The sequence below is a fragment of the Hippoglossus stenolepis genome, chromosome 22 (assembly GCF_022539355.2).
Source record: "Hippoglossus stenolepis isolate QCI-W04-F060 chromosome 22, HSTE1.2, whole genome shotgun sequence".
Classification (NCBI taxonomy): Eukaryota; Metazoa; Chordata; class Actinopteri; order Pleuronectiformes; family Pleuronectidae; genus Hippoglossus; species Hippoglossus stenolepis.
The window spans coordinates 3,764,444-3,787,733 of NC_061504.1; the positions used below are offsets into that span (position 1 = coordinate 3,764,444).

The window sequence follows — 23,290 nt, forward strand, 5'->3', positions numbered from 1 at the left end:
ACAGGCAATTTCTACACAGTCGGTGTGGTTCTTTCTTGGCAATATAGATCTTACACAAGTCCTGATAATGTGGGGCATATGTGCCAAAAATATGAAGTATTACGTTATTTGTGAAACTTCTAAAGTACAAAAAAACAAGATGCCTCATACCTAATTTTAACGTAGCTGACAGGTGGGACTTCTAATATTCCCCTTGTAAAATGACACGTATCCTAAAATTACGACTTCATTCTCAACATCTCTGAATTTGTCTCCTTCAACATGGCCCTTGTACTCGTCGTATTATTGTCATACAGCTTCACATGAACACACTTTCTGTTTAGATCATGCACAATATCATGTTGTAGCAAACTGTCCTTTTGCTACATTTGTTGCTTTACTCTAATTTGACTTGAGTCTATACCACAAGAAACTCTTCGGCAGCTGTGCAACGTGGTGTGCCAGTCATCCTGAGCTGAATTGAGTTGTGAAGTTGGGTGGTGGATTAAACAGCCGTTTAGCAGAGACGTGATGATTTTAAACAGTCCTCTTCCCCGCTCTGACAGTAAGCAGCAGGGGTAATTTAATATACATCACATGCCAGGAGGGATAGCTGGCGCACAGTGGCATGCATCTGCTCAGACGAAGACTCACACATGCACGAGTTTCCGGAGCATTAGAGGAACACACTTGTCCTTGGATAACAGCAGGCATTCGACCGAGAGGCTGCATTTCTCGCGCTCGAGCAGCGCTGAACTCAAGCTTTTAAAATGGCTCCTCAGCCTGTGGGAGCAGATGCTTGTAGTTACCCTCTACACCGAGCCGATCTGATTCCCACAGTATTCAGGTTAACTGTCTCAGTACAATATTCAAGGAACAGGTGGTTGAGCTCAGACTGGAAGTGAGCCTCATGTCGATGTGTGACGACCTATGATATGTTTGCATTCACATTTTTAAGCGTTTAAATAACCTTCTTGTGCAAAGTAACTAAAAAATGCAGCTTTATAAACCTTCAACTTTTTTCAATATAGCAACATGTTGTGTGGAGGATGGGGGCTGGAGACCTTCCCAGTATTTATTTGTTAGGAAAAATTACTTTTTACTCATATGTAGCTCTGAAGATTTGAGAAACATTTCCACAGTGAATAAAAAAAACATTGTGGCAAAGGACACTGTGTGGACTTGACTTTCTGGCATGATATCTACTGTTTGTGTGAATTGGTTATTTGGATCTATACTTTTTTTCTCCATTGAAGCTGCTAACAGAGGATTTGTTTTAAAACTTATTTTGTTTTGTAAGTGTCCAGTATCAAATCTGCATCATTATCAGGGTCAAGAAACTGATGGCGTGTAAGGGCCATGTTGAAGAAATACAAATTCTGAAAAGTCTGAATTTTACAAGTAAAAAAGTTGTGATTTTACGAGAACAAATTCATAATTTTAAAATACTTAAGTTGTAATTCAAGGCTATGTGTCATCTAACAAGGGGAATATCAGAAGATTGGTCTGTTGCCTGAATCAAAATGGATTATGGAGCTTCTTGTTAGATTATACTTTATTATAGGTCTCATAAATAACATAATACTTAATATTTTGGCACATCAGCTCCAAGTATCAGGACTTTAAAAAGATTGATATTTCCTTTTCTTTATTCTCATAAAATGATGACTTTATATTTTGCGATATTTTCAACTTAATTCTCATAACATTATCACTTTATTCTTGTAATGAATATTATTTTCTTTATGGTTGTAATAGTCTGTTGTAAGAATCCGCCTTTACACCAAGGGGTTTGTTTACAGGAGCTAGAGTTGAAACAATGATGTCAGGTTTCTCGACCTTGGACTAGTGTATTTAAAGTGTTCAAAAAAAACAATTAGATAACATGTTGATATAGATACTCGCAGTGGTAAAAAACGGAAAAAAAGTATGAAATGTGTGGGAGAATGCTGCAGGTTACCCTGACAACTGTGGATAAGTGGACAAGCCAAATCATATCTTCACTTCCACCAGCAGGTAAAATACAACTTCTATTAAGAGGGAGAAATCACCTCACAAAATAATACATTTACAAATAAACACTTCTCTGCAGTCAGATATTTTCTCTAGTAAAACCTTCAGCCAGGACAGACAAATCAGCCGTGGTCGGGTGTCACTGGGTTAGACGAAGGCTTCTATGGTAAATGACTTTTACAGTATTATCATTAAACAGATTAGATTCATTTTAGAGTCCTTTATAGACAGCGCCTGAGGTAATGTTCTCATCCCAGCTCTCCGGCAACACTGAAGATTTGCGAGTCAATGACAAAATTGCCTGTGTGGGAGTGAATCAGCATTGTACTTTGACAAATGCAAAAGAAACTCTTCTCTACTTCTCATCTAGTTTGCAAAATATTTACGCTGAGACTGCTACACTCAGAGAGCAGTTCTCATAAATTAAAGTAATTCACTCTTTGCGTTTCTCCCACTCATGTTTTGAAATGAATTACTTTACTGATGATATGTTATGATATTAAGGATGATATTCATTTAAAAGATTCATACAAGTCCTATCTGTGCATTACCAGGGCAGATGTGATGGGTAAAAGATGTGAGAGGCAAAAGATGTCCGAGTGGTCCCTCCACATTTTCCACGCATTATCCCCTAAGATAATAATGAAATAATAAAACTACTCAATGCTTCTCACATCATTATAAATTCAAATTAGTATTACTAGTGCAGTGCCCGTTCTAAACATGCCTGTTTACTTGGCCTGTGGTAATGCTCCAGAATTATTCCTTGTCATTAGCGAGTCCTCCTCAAATAGTTCTACAATATATTGTCACTTTTTATTGTTTGTGTGCTGGACAATGTGCACAGAGCTTCTTTATAAACAGTCTATGGTGCAGAGTGAAGTTAGAAAACTTCATCCTACCTGGTTATTCTGCAGTAAAGCAGTTGTGCATCGCTGATCAACCGGATTCTATTTTCTGCACCCATTTTCATAGTCTGTGTTTTTCATGAAAGGAAACTGAATTTGCTTCATGACTGTTCACGTGTGTGACTTATATACAAATTCAAATGATTTACTTGACTGGTATTTTTTTCATGCATCTCATGTTGGCTACTTCAGAGGTCTTCAGACCCAAGAACACAACTTTTCAGAATAAAAGCTGTAATTCTGCTCGGTATAAAGCACGGCAGCAACAACGTTGTGCTTTTACTTTGTAGACAAATTGCTAAAAAGAAAGTGATTCTGTGAATGCTGTTTCCAGGACAGAGATCAGCACCTGCAACAACAGTGAATGCCTGTGTCAGTCCGATAGTGAACTAAACAATAAACAACTTAGCAAAATTATCTAATGGCTGCCTGGCTGCCAATTGCCAAGCACTGCTCTAGGTTTCCAAGGACGCAGAAGAAGGCATGTTAAACTCGGACCACTGACTGACTGCTAAGCCAAGCCCCCACCTGTTAATTCAAAGTGTTTTGATATTGAGTGTATCACATGTATCACACCTAATTCAACACTGCACTTCCCTGGGCCCTAAGCAATACACATGCCAAGTGTGAAGGCGATAAGATGAATGGTTTGTGAGCTATGTGAGACAGACAGACATTGTAAATATCATGTAGGTACATGCAGCACTAGCTTACAGTGTGTGGACATGGACTCACATGGAATCATGGACAGTACATGGAATGCATATATCAAAAATCCATCAGGAGTAGAAAGAACATTGCCTCGTACATTTTTAATGAATGTTAAAGGTTAATTTAGGTTCATTACAACATGGGGCCTTATTATATGGTTTTGACCTTCATTTCCATTTGTAATAATACTGTTCTAACCACCAAGGAAACGGTTTAGTGAGTGGTGATGGTGGTGAGAGCTCTAAAAAGAAATCTGATGGAGCAATAAACGTGTTATACTGTAAAAGTGTTATACTGCAAAACATAAATAACCTTTAAAGCTGTGAAACGAAGGTTAATCATTCCTGTATCAAGAGGACATACCAGCAACAAGTTTAGGCCCAAAATCTAATTTGGTAGGTTGTAAAGATCTTGGTTAAAATAAGTGCCTGACCTGGTGACTAATAGTTTCACACAATAAATGAATAGCCGTTTCCTGCGTGACATTCCCATGTTTGCCTTTGTCCATCCCAACCTCCTTCACATGCAGACTTTGTCACTCTGACTTCCTCCTTTGCTCCTGTCATAGCTACAGCCTCTAGAGGCCACCTAACAATAAAATGTTACTATGGATCATAATAAGCTGTTTGCACAGGAAACCTTCAGGATCGTTTTCTATGGGCACCTGGGGAAGACACACATTGATGCCAAGACAACCATATGTTGAAACATTAACATATATTTGAGCTAGTCCCGGGGCCTCAAGACTCTCCTTAAATAAGATACAGAAAAAAGAGGAGAAAGACTGAGGATTTTTATTGTTATTATTATTATTTACCTCCCTTTCTGTCTGAAAACACTTTCGTACTAATCGTAAATATCTTACCACATTTTTGTGAATTCGTTTTCAACTTCAATATTTATAGTTTCTTTTAGAAAAAGAAAACACCACTTGATTAGACCCTCAACATGCACATAGGCTTATAATGTCTAACCCATTCCATCCCTGCACTGAGAAGTGCAGTATGAGACCTTGTATTACCTGTTTCGAGGAAACATTCAAATCAATACTGTATGGACTTGAAATTTTAGTTGCAATCCTTTAGTTGCAATAAAAAAAAAAAACTAAACTGTTGCTGTCATTTTATCAAGGGCTGATTACAATAATGTCTTATATCCTCCTTGATCTGACTTGTCCTGTGGAAACATCATTTTTTGTAATCGCAATAAAGACACCTGCAGCCAAATGATCCAAAATGATTTACAATAGATGTCTAATTCGGAACCTGCTTAGGGGCTGGATAAGAAATAATTGGCTGATTTGCATGAACTAACGTGAATTTATGCAGAAGGCTGTGAGATTGATCAAAAAAATGTGTAACAATATGGAACTCTCCTCTTACACTGAAGGCATCGTAAAATCATTCAATACAAACCAAAATGGCAAAGTATTTCTGTCCACCTAACAGCTCTCTTTGATTTTCCCCTCAATTTCATGAAAACACATCCGCTTGTGCAGCCTGGGAGTTGGCATCGCAACAATTCTCAGTATGAGCCACGGGACCTGCATACAGTTTTTATTTATATGCTAGATTGAAACCTGTTGAGCATGCAATGGCAATAGATAAATCCTATATCATTTTCAAGGAAACATTTCTTAACTCATAGAAAGGGGGAAGTTACAATCAATCGTGAGAAATCTGCAGTTATTTACAGAAGTAACCTGAGCTTGAGCAATAAGTTTAATTCAGGTTTCAACTTCACACCTGACCGATGAGAAGTGTACATGAATTTTGGATCCTTGGTTTGTGAGAGCTAAAAACTCTCTGATGCAAATGGTTGGAGACATGATACATCGTGTTCTATGAAGCTTTGCCATCAACCACTGTGGATACAAATGTGAGGTAAAATGTCTGTCTGCCTCAAGTCGAGGGTTGCAGCACGCATACAGCGAGAAGAGAGAAATCTCCTCAGGCGTGGGGCCTTTCACCTCTTCCTTCTTTGTACAAGCAAACCCCTGGTGGTTTTTAGAGAAGAGCAAATGCACCTGAGCGTGAATATTCTCTCCTGTCTGCTATAGCCCAGTGCAGAGGAGGAAGCTGCAAGAGTGGAGGGCTCCTCTGGGTCCCCATGAGCCGGAATCCAGCAGAGAATTACTAATAGGATTGGTTCTGCCAGGTCGGTATCAGTGAACCATGGAAGAAGACTCAGACAGACAAAGACTCCTGCGCTGCACTGAGGGATGGGGTCAGCCAGCTTTCACTTCAGTGAAGCCCTTTCAAGAGAGCAGGACATTAATTGTTTTTCTTAAGAAATATGATTCCTAGTCTGAACGTTGTTATTTAGAGTAATATTTAGACAGTTTTGGAGTGGAATCAGCAATATAGGCCCTTTAAGCTAACATTTGAGGTAGGGTAATACCTCAAGATGTCAACAAAAAATACATTACTTTGTTTCTGACCATTGAACGTCCTCCCTAAAGAAATTCCTCACTTCCAGTTGAAACCAAAGACACAGTTGTAAATCAGCCCCGCACCACAGCTCAGGTTCCGAAGGGCTCTTAGGGATAGAGAATGCATGTCACGCTTGTATTAAAAATAAATCAGATATGTATTTCTTATTTAATATGCTCAGCACACACTCCCTGCAGGACCTTTTCTCTCTGATTGTGCGACTAGTTTCTTCTTGATCTCGCAAAAGCACAGTATTAATTGTCAGTATTAGGAAGGTCTGTATGGATCATTTGTTCAGCGCTCTCTCTACTCTGCCAGTAAAGGTGCCTAAAAGTGTATTGCTCCAAATTGACAATGATGCATTTAACCTGAGCTTCATGACATACCATTTCAAATTCAAGAAACACAATTCAGTTACTTAGGAGCCACAAGCAAATCAAATTACATTTTCAAAAATGTCATGACCGTACTTAATCAGGCTTAAATGTTGCTACTGCAGCGATCCCTTCTCACATTGTCCCTTGCTTTTGAAATAAATCAATACAAATGAATGTACTCCACAACTTAACTTGTTTATTTCCATCTATACCAGTGTCCCTCCCGTCTTCACTGGACCTGAACATCTCAGGAAACTGAAAATAGGCAAGATCCTATTTCAGACACTCAGTAGAGTGGCATGGGGCCGCCTGTTATCTGCCACTATTACTGGGCTCCTAACGATTGTAGTCTTGGCACTTTGAAGCCCTTCTACATTTCATCTTTTAAATGATGCTGCATTGGTACACACTTTATAATAATGTGGTATATACTGTATCTGCCCTAATCTGGTAACTCCTGTTGAAAACTTTAATAAAAATTTTTAAAATGAAGAAGAAACATTGTCCAGAGCTCCATTTCATGGCTGACTGTGTTTTCCTGCCAGAGGGCAGAAGCAATGCACCGACTCTCACAGTTCCGTTTTTTTCCCTCAAAGAGACGATCTCCTGGGAGGTTTCTGTTACTGACTGCAGTCGATATCACGCTGGCAGAGTTTGCATTACCATATGTCATCATCATCATCCAGAAAGACCCCTGACAGTTCGGAAAGAAGTTACATTAACGGCATTTACAATTACAGTTCCACAGAAAATACGCTGTAGTACTTGAGTCTGGTCTCTGAGGTCATTTAGAGAGCTTTGAATTTGTTGTGTTGTTTCTCTCTGATCCACACTGTCTGCTACTTGCAGTAAATGGCTCAAGTCAAGTATGAAAAAACAATTGAGAACAAATAAATGTGGTAACTTTTTACTCGAGGATGTGATCAATATCCTGTTATTTCACAGTTGGTTATCGTAGTGAAACACAAAAGTCATTCATCCTAAAATATCAACACGGCAAAAATGCACTGCTATAACGTTATGCCAAAAGACAAAGATAGTTCTTCCTTAGTTACTGTTACAGACCTGTAGTACGATATATGTTGCTGCAATCCTACTCAAATTTCATCAGATAGTGTAATAGATATGTTTGTAGACAATCGGATAGGGTTACAGTATTTTTTTATATAATACAAATTGGTATTACTTTTTTGAAACAACTGGTCAATGTAGATTGTTAGATTTTATTTTATCCAAACTGGAAAAATATTACATTTGTTGAGAACTATTTTCACCTATAAGATGGTTTGCTAATTTTGCTATAATTAGCTAATTCATTCTCGTGTTATGGCCACAAAAGTGTTTTGTGAGGTCTGTGACCTTCACCTTTGACCAGCCATCTCTGATCAGTTCATTCTTATTCCAATGTGTTAATGTGCTTAAAATGAGGAAACAACTACATGACTATAATTACAATTTCAGCCAATAAATCATCCTAAACATTGTATATGATTGCACCCCGGATGACATTATTTTAGACCACAACCAAGATTTTTAAAAACTGCTGGTGAGAAGGTGTTAAAAATTAGATACTCCGTTACCAGCAAAATCAGCTCCTGCAAAGGAATCCTTTGGTGTGGTGTGGTTGCCATGGCCACAAAACTTGCTATTACTACGACAAACTAAAAATTCAAAACACATCCAACTCAGCTGGCAGTGGAAAAGGCCTATGTGATAACTTAGCAACCAACATGTTCACCTTGAGAGAAGAGGATTTTACTCTGGAGATCCAAATTTGTTAGCGCTTGAAGTATCTCATGCATTGTTTTGTTTTTCCCTCCAATTGAGCAGCACTATGTCAAAGTGTGTAGAGCAGTGCTAAATACACATCAAACCACAGCTATGATGCTCCAGTGTGACACAGTGGTTGAACTCTCATATAGTGACCATCAGCGAGTTATCTTGAACTGCACTTTGCACTTTCCCTTTGCACTTTTAGTCCTTCCAGCTGTCCACCTTGGTGTCTTGGTCTCTTGATTTGGCTCGGCGTGTCCTCTAATTGAACCCAGCTCGCTCGGATGTGGCTGCATTAAACAGCGGATCTTCTTTAAAGATTCGCTCTTTGAACCAGAGCGAACGATCAGGGGAAAGAGCAGGGGTTGACCCGGCAGAGTAACCAATACGCAATTAGCATCCAACAATGACACCGTGAAAAAAAGGCAACATCCAGTCCATATGCATGCCTCACTGTGTGGGGAGAGGGAAAAAATACACATTTTACAGCTTCAATCGCAGCCAAAGCTGTCACAGAGGGTCAGGTCGCAGCTAGTCACCATTATTACAAGATGACAACTCCTACTGTGCACATCACACCCCTGTCATCTCTTTGCTGATGTGACATTTTCACTTTGCAGCCTGATCCTCATCCGTGTCTGGCAGCGCCGTTTCTCACCGTGTTTATTTGGGATCAGGTTCTCAAATCAAAGCTGTGAGGGTGGCTGAGCTGTCTGCTGTCACCCAAGAGCCCGCTGTGCTATAAATGTTACTGTTGCCAGATAAATAATACAACAATAATATGAGCGCCTCTCGGAAAATGTGGCCTGATCGCAGCCTATAAAGTCTGGCAGGCTCTGAGGGTACATTCCTACCAAATACAAGTTAATCTAAGCAGTGGGAAAGTGCTTCTGCAGTACTGCTTACAGGACAAAAGGTCTGAAGGCTGTGAAGCTTATTAGATGGCAACAGCCTTCAGTTGCTAAGTGACCATTATCAAACCATATACAAAAGGAGGCAGACTGATAAAAAATGTACATGCTGTATTTTTTTTTTCATTAAAAAAAAAAGAACTTCTTGACAATGTTTGTTTTACCCGGACAATCAATTTCATTTCCGGCAGGACATAAATCATACACTAGGTGGCCAGCACCATACGGCATACTTACAAAGTCAGCCAGCAGCTGGTGGAGACAAAAACAGAACTTCAAGGTAACTTGACATGACTTCAAATCATGCTAGTGTTGCCCTTTATTTGATGGATCTGACACAACTGTTTGCTAACAGCTCAGTTATATAAACTTTATCAGGGGAAAACATATCAGTGTGAGCCCAAAAAATGAATAACGGCTCAAACATAGTAACGGTTGTTTTAACACAGATTAAGTTCTTATTTAGATCGAGAACTTGACGAAAGCTGACGGGGGCAAAGAGTCAAGAAACACAAATCAGCTTCAAAGACTGATTTATTAATTACCTTTTAATGCACGAGCCTTGGGGTTGTGCAAATGGTGTCAGATCAGAGAACTTTCAGTAAATCCATTGTCCTTGGAATTGGAAGCGCTCAATCTTTTAGAGTGGATGGATGAAGCATTAATTATTCAGCATTCAGCCCAAACTAATGGCCCATCCGTTACAGCTCACAGAACTCATGGGCCACACCAGGACTCCTCCCGGTGGTCGACAGGAAGTGCAAGGCAGACGGGAGGAGCACACCTTTGGCATGCAAGCCGTCACATTTATAAATGCATAGATACATAACCCTTATCTTTCCCACTCCTGAGGGCAATTCTCACTGTGAAGCTTAACCATTGTAATCCAGTATCTTTCAGTGCTCTGCCGCTGAGACGGACGTCAAAGAACAGGACCTGGCTCCTTCTCTTCCATTCGTTCCAGTTTCGGCAGTGCTCCTCACCGTCTCCGTTCACGGTGACATCAGTCTGTGTTTGCAAAATGAGCAATGCATCTCTTCCAGTTTGGCTGACATTAAGTCACATGCATTTTGTGAAAACCACCCACCATTTTGAGGTGACTGTCACGCCGGAAAAAACACACTCTCTCTCGCATTTCTAGAACGCACACAAAACATTTTAACACCTAACACGCTCTGATGACTAACCGTTATGCTGTTACTTTTTTCAGATGTGCACTGGTAAGCCCCGCCAGGTTGTTGTGGAGAGACGGTGGGTGGGAGTGGGTTAATAAATGTATCACTCTTGTCAGATGCTCTGTTGAATCAACACCTGCAGAGACCGTCAACAGGACAAAGAGGGGCGCCGCCACCGTGGAAAGTTAGACATGCACTTTTTGTCTCATGCTTCAAAATGCTTCATTCATAATCAAATGCACATCATGCCAACTGGTGTTCAGAGTTGCTGCATGTTGAAAGAAAGAAACCGAGCTGCTCTCGTTCTTCGTTTGCTTGCTTCTTCATCAACAATGAACAGATCTCCATAGATATGATCACCGGCAATCCATTACTCTTATCATTGTCACTACGTTATCCCTCCTATATGATTCCTTGACATATAATCCAACTAAACTAAAAAACACAATTTGTGTAATAGACAAACACTTCAAAGTAGAACAATTTAAAACAGCTGCAGAATCACTTTTTATATATGTGCTGAGAATATTCTGCAACTATTGCCAAGACTTTAAGAGGCCACACAACAGAATGACATCAGCCATCAAGACCCAGTTTAAGGTCTCAGAGCAACACCCTCATCATGTATGCCAAATCTGGCAACTTTAATCTACTGTGTAATAATTTAAAAGTCCCTTTGCAAGAGAGAGAGAGAGTGAGCATGTTCTTCATTTCAGTGGAGTGTGTGTGTGTGTGTGTGTGTGTGTGTGTGTGTGTGTGTGTGTGTGTGTGTGTGTGTGTGTGTGTGTGTGTGTGTGTGTGTGCGTGTGTGTGTGTGTGTGGGAGTGGAAGAGTGAGACCAACAGACAGACAGAGAGAGCAAGGCCTGGTGGGATGCTGTATATAGCAAGCAACTGCAAGGCAAGAGGTCCAATCATGCATACTGAGCGAGTCTCCTTCATTATCTATCCAACAGGCCTCTCTGCTTCTCCGGATGCACACGACAACACCTTCCTGCACTTTATCAGCTTTTGTTGGTGGTGGATGCTGTAGCTGCATCATCATATGAATTAATATCTGTCCCAATCTATGCCACCAATTCATAGAATACAATCCTGACAAAGTGGTATTATTTCCCCATTCACAAAAAGCTTTTCATATATATATATTTTTTGACATTCTTCTCAACTTTGTACTATCTGGTGGGATTTTCTGGGGTAAATAGGTTATTACGTGTAACTTCTTTTTAGTACTGCTGCTGTATTTGGAGATTTTTATTCCTGAATCATGGCAAAAAAACTATCAACGTAACAAAATGTTTTAGAAAAAATTAAATGATCCTTTAAGTTGTTATTCCATTGAAAAGAGCAACTTTTGAGGTGAGTGTTTTGTAATAACCAAGTGACTGCAAATGTAGATTCTCTTCAGGACATTTAGCAAGAAAGAATCCACATGTTTCCTGGGGCCAGATGCATAAAACTAGACTACTGAATAAAACTGTGTATGCACAAAGCACACATGCATTCTTTTAGTTATATATGCTTTATAAAGCCACATGTACGCGTGGTTCTGTTTTATAAATCTCATTCACTGTGGCCAGGGCCTATAAGTCTCATTTCCACTCTCACAGTTCGCCATAAAACAATATAGAAACGCCTTTAAAACACCCACATCTCACTCACCACCATTAAAGGACAGAAAGGTGATGAATGATTAATTTATCATGCTCGTATTAAAACAGACTATATTAATTATAGCTATTTTAAAGTGCAGGATAAAATCCAAAGATCACTGATGTGAAAATAATGGCTTGAATGTAAAAAAATTATGATAAGCATAAACTTTACGTGGCATGCACACGTTTATCTTATTTTAAAACACTTGAGAAATGTTGCTTGGGAATTCAACTGATCATTTTTAAAGAGGAAGATCATTTTAGTTCATCTTTGAATTGGAAACTAATTGCTGCCTAAATATGACTGGAATTACAATTATGATCATAGTGGTTACTTTTATAACTTATGTCTAAATCTCATCAGTCAGCATGATGGTTTCCACAGCTTCTTCACCCTACTCAACTACCCCACCTCAGTTCCTCAGAGGCTGGAGGCTGAGTTTGAGGCTTCATTAATGTATAAGAGCACCCAAATGGAAACTTCACCACCTCCCCTCAGAGATGTGCATTTTTCTAAATCTTGTATGTCTAAGAAACTAACCATAGAGATCAAAGTGCACTTCCAAGTAAGATGTCAGTCACCACACTGCACAACAGACAAGTGATCAGATTGCGAAGCAATCAATACACCACCAAATGTTGAAAAAAGTCATATTGCACTCACTTGCCCCTAGAGCATTAATTACCACAGCCTTCTACACTCCTCCTTTACACTGAGCTATTACAGTCAACCAAAGCAGCGCAGGATCATGATTGGCGGGGCAGATTAATGTGATTGGCAGCAGCTACGAATACGCCCAGTGGCAGGCTGTCACCACCAGCATCCGGGCCACCATTTGCCCTGCTCGCCCACCCAGCGTCAGGTTTGCCGCTGTTTACACATCAGACTCTATTTTACTCAGCAGGGCTTTGGCGTCTATTTGCAGCGAATCTGCCACATTTCCCGGCCTCCTACAACGTCACACCGCGCGATGTGATGAGCTGGGCAGGCCCTCGTGCACCTGTAGCACCCGGTTTAACAGGAACAAAAAGTGAGGATGCTCGAGCACATCTCCGTGTATCACCTCTGACAGCTGTAAGAAAGCAGTTAAAGAGACATGCACACATGGATCGGTTGTGTTAGTGATGGTCCAACACCCTTTTTTTTTTTTGCATCACTGCTTCAAGACTAACAAGCTAGCACACAAGGGGTTACTGAGCAATAAGGGATCATGGTCGAGCAGGTTTTTGAAATCAATCAGTTTCACGGACCGGACGGATCTCAATGAAAACAGGCCGTGGTGATGAGCGATGATGTTGCCATGACAACAGGCAGGCTGAGCGTGCAGCCTGGCTTTGGTATCTTCAGGCGTGCGGCAGGCGGCACCCAGACGGTTTGGGTTTTTAACCTCTTAAGTGGCAGAAAGCAAGCTGCAGTCTCAGATGGGATCATGGGAGGAAAGGGGGGATGCGTGGGTGAAGGTGAGGTGTGGTGTGGGGGGGGGGGGTTATAAAGTTGGGCATCAGTCAAAACCTCTGCCTCAGAGCACAGACATGGGAAATGAAAAAAAGGTGGTGGGTGTTATTTCTTCTCTTCTTTTTATTACCATCCAATCCAGCAATGGCCAACTACAGAGACATGAGAGGGACAAACAAACAGATTAACACATAGTAGAACACCTACACACACACACACACACACACACACACCCTTTTTCCCTTTTCAGAAACATAAGCACAAACAGAGGAAAATCAACCAGGAATTCTCCCTCGTCCTGTTTCGCTCAGACAAATGAACACACCATCAGCTGCTTTTAAAAACACTCTGCATGCAGATTAAAGAGGCAGCATTGAGAGAGAGAGAGGAGAGAGAGAGAGAGAGAGAGGAGAGAACAGGATGGCTACAACAATAGAAATAGCGTGGGGAGCCCGGAGAAACACGCCTGCTAACGCTGACTGCTGGCACATGAGCACTCGTGGATGAGTTGGTTAAAGGGACCGATCAGACTTTGGGGTTTTCAGCTTTCTGACAGCCTCAGACAGCTGAGCTGACAGTGAGTAATGATCTCATGTCAATTACTGTGCTGTTTAGGAGGCTCCTATGTGGAGAATAATCAAATTAGTTGTTACTTAATTGCTGCGAACACATGAGACCGCGATGGAGAGGACTGGTGCTCTGTCGCTGTCACACTGATATGAGGGATACACATTTCCCATGAATCCTGTTGTAAAAGCAATGTTGCAAAGAGGAAGTATTTGCTTGTCCAACTTTAAGTGCACTATGTGTTTAAAGATAGGGTTGGCATTCCTGAAAAAGCTGGCAAGAGCAGGCTACACTTTGAAATTATGCAACAGATATATCCCACCCCCCTCCCCGCTACACCCGACTGAAGAGCACAGGTGTGCACAGACAGGTACGACAGTGAATCAGTTAATTCGGTCTGAATGAAATGATTGGTCGTGCTTGTAACAGTCCTGCGGGAGCCACACACACCGACATAAGAGTTTTTCACGTCAACACTTTTCAGGAAGAACAGCTCATTGATTTAATGAGGTCTAAGGGCACCAACGCTTTGCTGTGTCTGAAAGTTTTGCACATCTTAACGGAACCTGATGATGAAAAAGTTGAAACGGATTATACAAATACAGTCAGCCAAGTAGTAGTTGGCCTACTTTATATTAGACTCACACAACCAACCTGGTGTCTTCAGCACATGCTGGAGTAAACATGTATGTGGTATAATGATTTAGAGCCTTTCTGCATATGCTGATTGATTTTCATGTAATGATCAGTGTTTAGGAGGACGTGTATGATCCCTCCAGCCATCTTTTTTATTCACCACTAAGGGTAATGTCGTTTCTGCAGTTAAAGAGCACTTAGCAGCTAATGCCGTCAGCCCCGTGATGTCAGGGTCAAGGGTGAGAAAGAGGGCGACGATTTCTGCTGGAACAGGCCGACACGATGAAATCACACCTTTCATTTCCATGGAGGATAATTCCACATTACTCTCTCCTGACGCCTTGTCAGGGGGCGGATTAGTGCCCTCAAGGGCCTGCTTTTAGACACACACGCACACCATAACTTCTTTGTTTCGCTCACTCACAGAGCCTTTCTCCATCTACGGTTTGCGTATTGAAAGGTTAATTAAAAGCCAGCTAGCCTTTATTAAAAGAGGAAACAGGCCTCAAGGAGGACACCAGCGTAAAACCTGATGTGGCATCTTCACCATCAGGGAGGTTTGAAGGCTTCAGGGTCTGAGTGAGAGTTGGTGTGGGGAGATACATGTAATGTACATACGCATTTTAAACAAAAATATTCAGCTCCATTAACTCTTTTCTGCGAATGCTGAACTAACTCACAACTGTTACATTAGTGCTAGATCCTCTTAACAGTGTAAGAAATAACCAGTGACATTTAGTGGACAAGTACAGGGAGCAACTGAACTTAACGGTCATTTAGTCTCCATTCAAACATACTGATTTTAAACTGGTTATCTCGCAAGCTTTTGTAGAAGCTTAAATTTAATTAATTAAATGAGCTGTGGGAATTATGTTCATCTGTGTTAACTATAAGTTGTACAATACACTCTGACTGAGGAGTATATCTTCTCGTCCTGTATCAGCATTCCTCGTGCACATTAAGACAAATCCCAGCCCTCATCCTGTCGGAAAGTTTTCTGATGGATTGTGAGGAGGAGGAGCCAATACCACCCCCACCCCACACTCACACACACACACACACACACACACACACACACACACACACACACACACTAGTCCCTCCCTTCTTTTAAAAATGTGGATGGGCGACAGAGAAAACAATTAAATATTGATTGAATAAAGGGGCCAAACGGTCACAAAAAATCTGGGAATTATCCAAGTCTGTTTTTTCATAACTTGCACCAAAATCTTCAAATTGTTTTGTCCTTTTTTTTAATGGGGTAAATCTTACTTCTTCACGAAATATATCCTACAATTAAATATGTGTTTGTCTTACGTCACAATATTTAAAAACTATCTGATGGGATCTGTTTCTTTTAAGCAGAGGTAAAACTCTTTGTTGGAAACTGGTGTGTGTATGATAGATATAATGAAAGGTTTTCACTCTGTGATTAATTAGATGTTTACATTTATATTGTTGTAACACATGAGCATGGGGGGATAGAACAGGTGTTGCAGCTCTGCCTTCTTCAGTGAGCAATTATTGGGGGAATGTTAAAAGGATCGAACAATTAAAGTGCAGGTCAGCGTTGTTTATGCTTTAGAGTTCAATTAAATAGATTTAGGGTTAAATTAAATCACAGATACTGCTTCCTTTCTTTAAACTCATTTTAAAAAGGAAGCAATCGTGTTCAAACAATCACTTGGAGACTGAATGAGGAGGAAGAATAATGTAATCACAGTACAAATAAAAACCAATCCGGGTTCTGTTTCTCTCTTTTCATCTCCTAAGGGGTTGAAACCTCCACTATTGAACAGCTAAGAAACAGAATTTTGTTTGAGAATTGAAAAACAATGAAATTATGAGAGGTCAAATATTTGGCTGATACAGGTACATTTTATCAATGGGGCACTATATTTAGAACTAATCCAGGACAAATCAAGACAAATGAAGACTAAAATTTGAAAAGTTCAGCGCAGCAGCAATGATTTTTCTCCTTCCCCTAAATGCTTGCAGGCTTAAGGAGCACACTGGAAGGTATTCTAACTGATATGTGTGCTTATTTAACACAGTGCGTTGCCAGGTAACACTGCTATGTATTGTAGAACATTTTAATCCGGGCCAAACTTTTCGGGTCTCGCCACCCTGTGTTTGTTTGCTGAAGCCTTCCGTCCTCTCAGCAGCAGTGTCATGGTTGGCGCTGAAAACGCTGCTAATTATCCATCTGACCTTCAGTGAAGTGTTTCAGTGTCCTGTCAGGCTCTGAAGGCTTTTTCAGTGACAAGATCCAAATCAAATAATTACATTAAGATACATGACTTAAATATATAAATATATGCCTGTACAAATGCAAGTCAAATGTCAAATTCTTACTGGTTCTTTTTTGGTATAGTTAATAGTTCCATGACCGTCTAGTTGTTGAAAGAGCACATAAATCATAAGTTGTCTTCCTTTTGTGACTTGGTGTTAAATTGACCTCTCATCAGTCAAACTTGAAATAAATCTCAACATTTTAGCGACAACATTTGTGGTTGCATCAGCTGTTGTAATGACGCACTACCTGTGACATAAGGAAGGCGTTTAGATAGCTGTTTTGCATTCATTTTAATTTACACAACACGACATCATTCACTCCTGTAATACGTCAGCCTGCCGATGAGGTAATGATTTCCTGTCCATATCCCAGAATTCACCAGCAGCCTCCGGCGAGTTTAGCAGAGCCCCTGTCCTTAATAAGTGGCAGTGGGGGAATCTACCATGAAAGGTGATTCAATCGGTTGCTCTCTTTGATTTACTGGTCATTCAACATTATAATTATTCCAAAAACGTCTGATGAACAACTAGTATGGATCTAGAACATCTGATGGTTCTCCCACCGCACACCAGCCAGAAATAAACAACACAGAGATGTTCAAAAACCAACGACAGATGCCACATGGTGCTGCTCCAATTCTGGAGAAGAATAAAGCCCCACACATTTCTTTTAGGTTCATCAGACCTTGAGCGCTTCAGTACAGAGCCGAGAGGTAAATGACATTTCCAGGGCTGTAACCCAATAAACAAAGTCTCTGCGAGTGGGGAAACTGCTTGAAGACAGATTTAGGAGGCACGGTTAAAATAAACTAAATCAGACTGCAACAAATGTAGGCTATAGCTTCCGTTCTGGCACAGACCACACACCTACAAGGCAACTCTGCTATGAATATCCACCCTGACAGAGTGTTAACACCTTGTTTGCTCGTAGGACAAATGAAATAAAAGAAATTCTGAAGATTTTGGCAGTGAAGACATTTGTTCTAATATCCGGCTCTTAAAAAGGGTCTTTAATGAGTCAAATTAGGGCAGATTGCTTCCACAGGAGTCAATATAATTCAAACTAAATGAAAAGAAGTGATGTCACACCACTGCAAGACCTCTCACCTTAGACAAATGCTAATTCAAGACTTAACTTGGAGTGACTTTCTGGACACTTCATGGAGGATTTGGGGTAAATAACTTGTTGAACTGCACATGTAGTGTGTGGTGTGAGCTGTGGTGTTTCTGTGAACTCAAAGGAGGACGCGTGAACTGGGGGGGTTACTGTGTTGGGTTGGTGAGCCCCAGACGCAGCGGTGCGCCCTTACCCTCGCCGCCCTGGAGGAGTAGGGGTCCTCGAATAGATTCCAGATCACCGGCTGCCACTTCCTCCACAGGTTGACGTTGCCGTCGGCGTCCACGTCCTCAATGCCGAGCCTCTTTCCAATATCGTCGTCCTCGTCCCCGTTGTCCACGTTGAGCTCGAACACGTCCAGCGCCTCCTCCGCGTCCCGGTGCTGCCGGTAAGTCATCCAGCAGCAGGGCTCCACGTCCGTCTCATCGATGCCCCAGAAGGAGAGCTCCTCCTCGAACAGCGGTCCGCACACATCCGCCGGGCAGTGGAGCTTCCCGGTGCGGTAGTAGTTGAGCACGTAGGCGAACACGCCCGGGTGGCGGTCGAAGAAGTACTCGTTGGTCCGCGCGTTGTACTCGATGAAGCCGGGGACTTGTTGCAGCTGGTCCAGCACGGAGTCGATGTCCGAGTCGGAGGCGAGCAGCGCCAGGCGCGTCCCCGGCAGGGTCTTCAGGGTGGTCTTGTAGGTTTCGTGCCTGGTGCCCCCGACGTTGAGGATTATCCTCTCGTTGTCGTCAAACTTGCCCATCGCTCGGTTTCAGACATGACTTGATGGAGAGCGGGGGAAGTTGGCGAGTGCAGTCCGGAGGCAGCAGCGAGCCCGACGCGCGCACACACCCACAGTCCTGCTCAGAGGAGCTCCGGGGTTTTGGCCGTGGCGCGCAGCATCCTCGGCCCCACTCACCCGCAGCTCGCGTGGCTCTTGTGCGCGGCGAGGAGGGTGGCCATCGTTTGTTTGGGGGGGTGATTTCAGGTGGGTGGGGGTGTCGTCGCTGTGCCACTCTCCGCTCAGACAGGCAGCGCTTCACAGTGTTGAATGATCTCAACCGGTGGCTCCAAGCAGACTGCGCTGATGCTGGATGCTGCCGTTGCGCGCCTCCTGCGTCCCTGCCCTCTCCAAGACGCACAGCCGCTCGTCAGCGTCGGGCTCGTTACTCACAATATATAACAATCACTTCAAAATAATAATTAAAGTAGGCCGATATCTACACTTTGCTTATTCCTGCTTGGAACAAGTCCTCCACGGCGCGTAATTTCAGTTCCTTCTCAAGTGAAGCTGCGAACAGTTTATTTTGGTTAAGAAATCCAGGGGCATGAATCAGCGCTCACCTCCAGAGCTGCTGCCACTGTTTACCTCCATATAACAAAGTGACTAAACTCATCGGTTTCGGGTGCAGAAGAAAGAATTAATATCAACTCAACTAGTTACTGAAACCCCAAATAACTTCTTATTGTGATCGAAGCCCCTCACCCTTCTAAAGTAGCTCCCAGCATAATTTGTCTGTGATCAGTGATGGAAGAAGTATATTCAGTTCCTTTACTTAAAGTACTAATTCCACACTTAAAAGTTATGCGAAACCTTACTTAAGTAAAAGTAAGTACTGTCAGCAAAATGTAGTAAAAGTAAAAAAACTAAAAGTTCTTAGTAACATATTTTACAATTCTGTTTAAGGTTGAACTACTTAGAGCTATATCCTGTTGGGTAGTTTAATCTTGTGACAAACATGTATCTCTAAAGAGTAAACTTTTCGTAAGCTCAGAAAAATCGCCTGTGTTGAGCTTTGTCTCGATGCATTTTCCAGCTAATCCACGAGGCTTTTTAAAGGGGTTCATTTAGAATTTTCTAAACACATGAACTGAACAATGAAATGTTCATTCAACACAAACACTAAAGCTGTCAGACAAATATAGTGAAGTAAAAATTACAATATATCTTTCTGAGATAGAATAGAAGTACAAAGTTGCATAAATGCCAATACCAATGTAAAGTACAAGTACCTCAAATGTGTACTTGATCACAGTACTGTCCACCACTGGTTATGGTTACTGGCATTACTTGAGTAGATTTATTCTTATCTATGGGCTTTCACATGTTTAACAGAAGAGGGTTGCGTCTATCCTCAGCATCACAGAATGAGGTAACAGCACGACCTAGAACCTTAATATCCTCGTTACTCATGCACAATAACATGAATGACTTAAACGGAGGTTGAATTTCCCTGACTCATACAGTGGAAGCTTTTATAGAAAGTGCTGTATAAATGAGATACAATAATTCTTTGGGTCTCTGCCTCTGCACTGAAGTGACTTTAAAGTCAAACTTATTAACCCGGCATCAGGCAGGTGTCCCTGAATGAGTGCATGTATCTGACCCTCGGATCTTATTGGGTAATAGCAGCAGTGTTCATAAAGCTTTACAGAGGCTTTCATACGTAGGCTGTTTCAAGAAAAGGAGCGGTTTCACATCTACTGTAGACAAAGCAATTGAAATTACATTTTAAAGTAAGTTCAATAACACTAAAGCACCGCACTTGGCATGAAGGCTTTTCTTGAGTAATACTGAGAAGTGATAAACACCGTGCTACTTCAGTGTAGAGCCTGACCGATATGGATTTTTAGGGGACGATATATGTAGGCCAGACAAACTGCTCCACTCCACAGTCCGACTCCGCACCACTGTCTGCTCAGCTGGGATAGCACTCTGCGCGCTCGGAGCATATAGCAACGCCCCTCATATCCCATGAGGCACTGCTGAGAAGTTTTAATTTGCCGTTTTACGTTCCAAACTGCAAATGTTACTTTTATAAGCGCTTGTAACACGTCTGTTCAGGAGGAACATCGTGGTTTATGTTGGTAATTGTCATCTTTGGGCTGATTTATAACCATTAGTAACATGGCGGTTACATTTCTTCACTAACGACGGATTTGCAATAGATTTCTGCCACAGCATAAGTTCCCTTATAATTAGTGTCAATAAAAAAATGTAATGTAGATTAGCTGATTGTGTAGCTCCTTCTGTTGGATAAACTGGGTGGTTCAATCATCAGTCTTCCCCATCTGCATGCCGAAGTGTCCTTGGGCAAGATACTGAACCGCTAACTGGCCCCTCATAGACGTTGAATGCACTGATATAAGTCTGCCAAATGACATGTACTGTAATACTTGCCTATTAGAGCCAATACTTAGAAATGACTAAATCAGCGTGCATTGGCAAAATTGTAGCCAAAGTCAATACTCACCTCTGAGATGCAATTGTCAGCCAATAACATGGGCGTTCCGGTAAATCAGTCAGGCAGTGTTCTGCTTGAACCAGTGCTCCATAAATAGAAACAGTAGTAGAAGTAATTATAGTAGAGACCAGAGTAACACTTACACGAGGAGTAAAGACAGGTAAGTGCCATAGAAATAGTTCAGTGACAGTTTAGAGGCATGCAGGGTCTAATAAACCTGCCAAAGGGGACTCTAGGACAAAAATGAGCTGTGAGCTCTTTTCGACCCCTGTTCTTTCCACACTTTGCACTTTATCTTGCAGTAAAAGGGTCTGAACACCTTTTTTTCTCAATCAGATTGTGACTATGAATCATAAAATCCTACATGAACACTTTTTGTTTTGTCTTTATTTGCTCAACAAAAATCTCATAGGTCTGAAGCAGATGGGACTCTACTGTCTAATCATCACTAACCATATTAGCTACTTTATGAGCCCTAAGTTTTGCTTTGTTTCAGTCTGCAGTAAACTACGCACGCACGCACACACATATTTATTTGGGGACTGCACAATGTAAACACAATATGAACCAAAAATATAAAACAGGCCTGACTACAAGACAGGCCTTAAAAGTACCTGAAATGCCCTCCTCATCTCAGCCAATATTGCACCTTCATCATGTGTATTACCAAACACATTTACACAAGTAAAGTTATGACAAAGCAAAAGCCCCACGTCACCTTGGGCCTTTGTGGCTCCAGGGGATCAGAGGCCACAGAGTAATTTGGTGGTTTGCATTTATAGCAGCAGTGGTAACACAAAACATATAGTATACAGGGTTTTTCCTGCATAGAGAATTGCGAGGCGGTCACCCCCATCAGATTTCGTGACACCTCCGTCTCCTGACAAAATTGTAGTACAGTAGAACAGGCAGTAACAGTATGGTTGTACCAGAGACATGCACTGAACTCTGGATAACCTCCTGAAATTATTAGCAGGGGCTGTATGTGGGAACTCAAATGTCAGAGTCAGTTGCTGCGGACATTCTCCAGAGTGTCTCCTGCCTGTCCCCTTGTAAAAACTCTGGATAATGTCCACAGCAGATGCTCCAGAGGATTCAACACAAGTGATTGGGCATGTTGATGACGCTTCTTACACATGACAGACGCAAAACCGAAAGTAACGAGTGCATGTAGAGGATACCAGAGAAAATGTCAACTTCGAGAGACAACAGGGTTCCAGAGCTTCTGATGATACAGGCACGATGCCTGTAAACTAAAGCATGTGATCCCCGGAGCGAAATGTATAAGCTAAGTGCTGCTTCCTGCTCCACTCCTCACCTGAGCACTCTTGAGACTTGATTTGTGAGCCCATTTGACTGAGTAACTCCTGCTGCGTTCTTCATATGCGAACGGCAACCTCCAGAGAAAGTCCTCACCCAATTGTGCAGACATTCTCAAGAGTTCTAGTGAGACACACGATTAAAAGTAGCATTTGTAGAAGTATTAGTAAGAGTAATAATAAAGGCAGTGGCACATGTAGTGTCGGTGATACCAGAATTATGAGGCACAATAGCAGAAGTAGAGGCCACAGTAATAACAGCACTGTGTGCAATATAGTCGCAGGAGCGAGAGAATCATTATGTAGGAACCACCGATATGTGAAGTTTTTTAAAGCACTGTCAATGATGGTGCAGACTATACTCCTCCGCTCCTTCAGGATAACGCTGTTTGCATCAATGGCGTACATCAGTGACAACCAAGTTTCATTCCATCTCGGCACTCTGAATCCGAACAGGTTTGTAGATAAGAGGAGAGAAGCAGCTGTGTAGCAGAAGGCCTGTCAGCTGTCAGTCTGTGCTCTACAGTGCACGAGGAGGGGAGAGTGACATCTTTAGGGAGTCGGAGCACAGCTCAATCAACGAGGAGACACGGCAGGCAGCGCTCCTACAATTACATGCATCATTATTCCCCGATGTTTGGCTGCTTTGTAAAACTGTAACCTCTGAGTAACCTAATTACTTATTAACTTTCCTGATCGCATCTGCTGAGGAAGGGATTTATTTTTGTTTAACATCC

General features: G+C 41.7%; 1 protein-coding gene across 4 annotated transcripts in view; it reads right to left on the bottom strand.

Annotated features, from left to right (window-relative positions):
• kcnc2 (potassium voltage-gated channel, Shaw-related subfamily, member 2) overlaps positions 1-19,293 on the bottom strand; it is a 77,368-nt gene extending 58,075 nt beyond the window's left edge. For 2 of the 4 annotated variants that reach the window (XM_035147855.2, XM_035147852.2), the window contains exon 1: positions 18,198-19,292. In XM_035147855.2, the coding sequence (XP_035003746.2) occupies positions 18,198-18,752 (555 nt within the window). In that variant the 5' untranslated portion in view covers positions 18,753-19,292. Of the gene's footprint in view, positions 1-18,197 lie in introns of all 4 variants that reach the window. The other 2 variants (XM_035147851.2, XM_035147853.2) reach the window with 1 other exon arrangement.
• Positions 19,294-23,290: the final 3,997 nt, after the last annotated feature.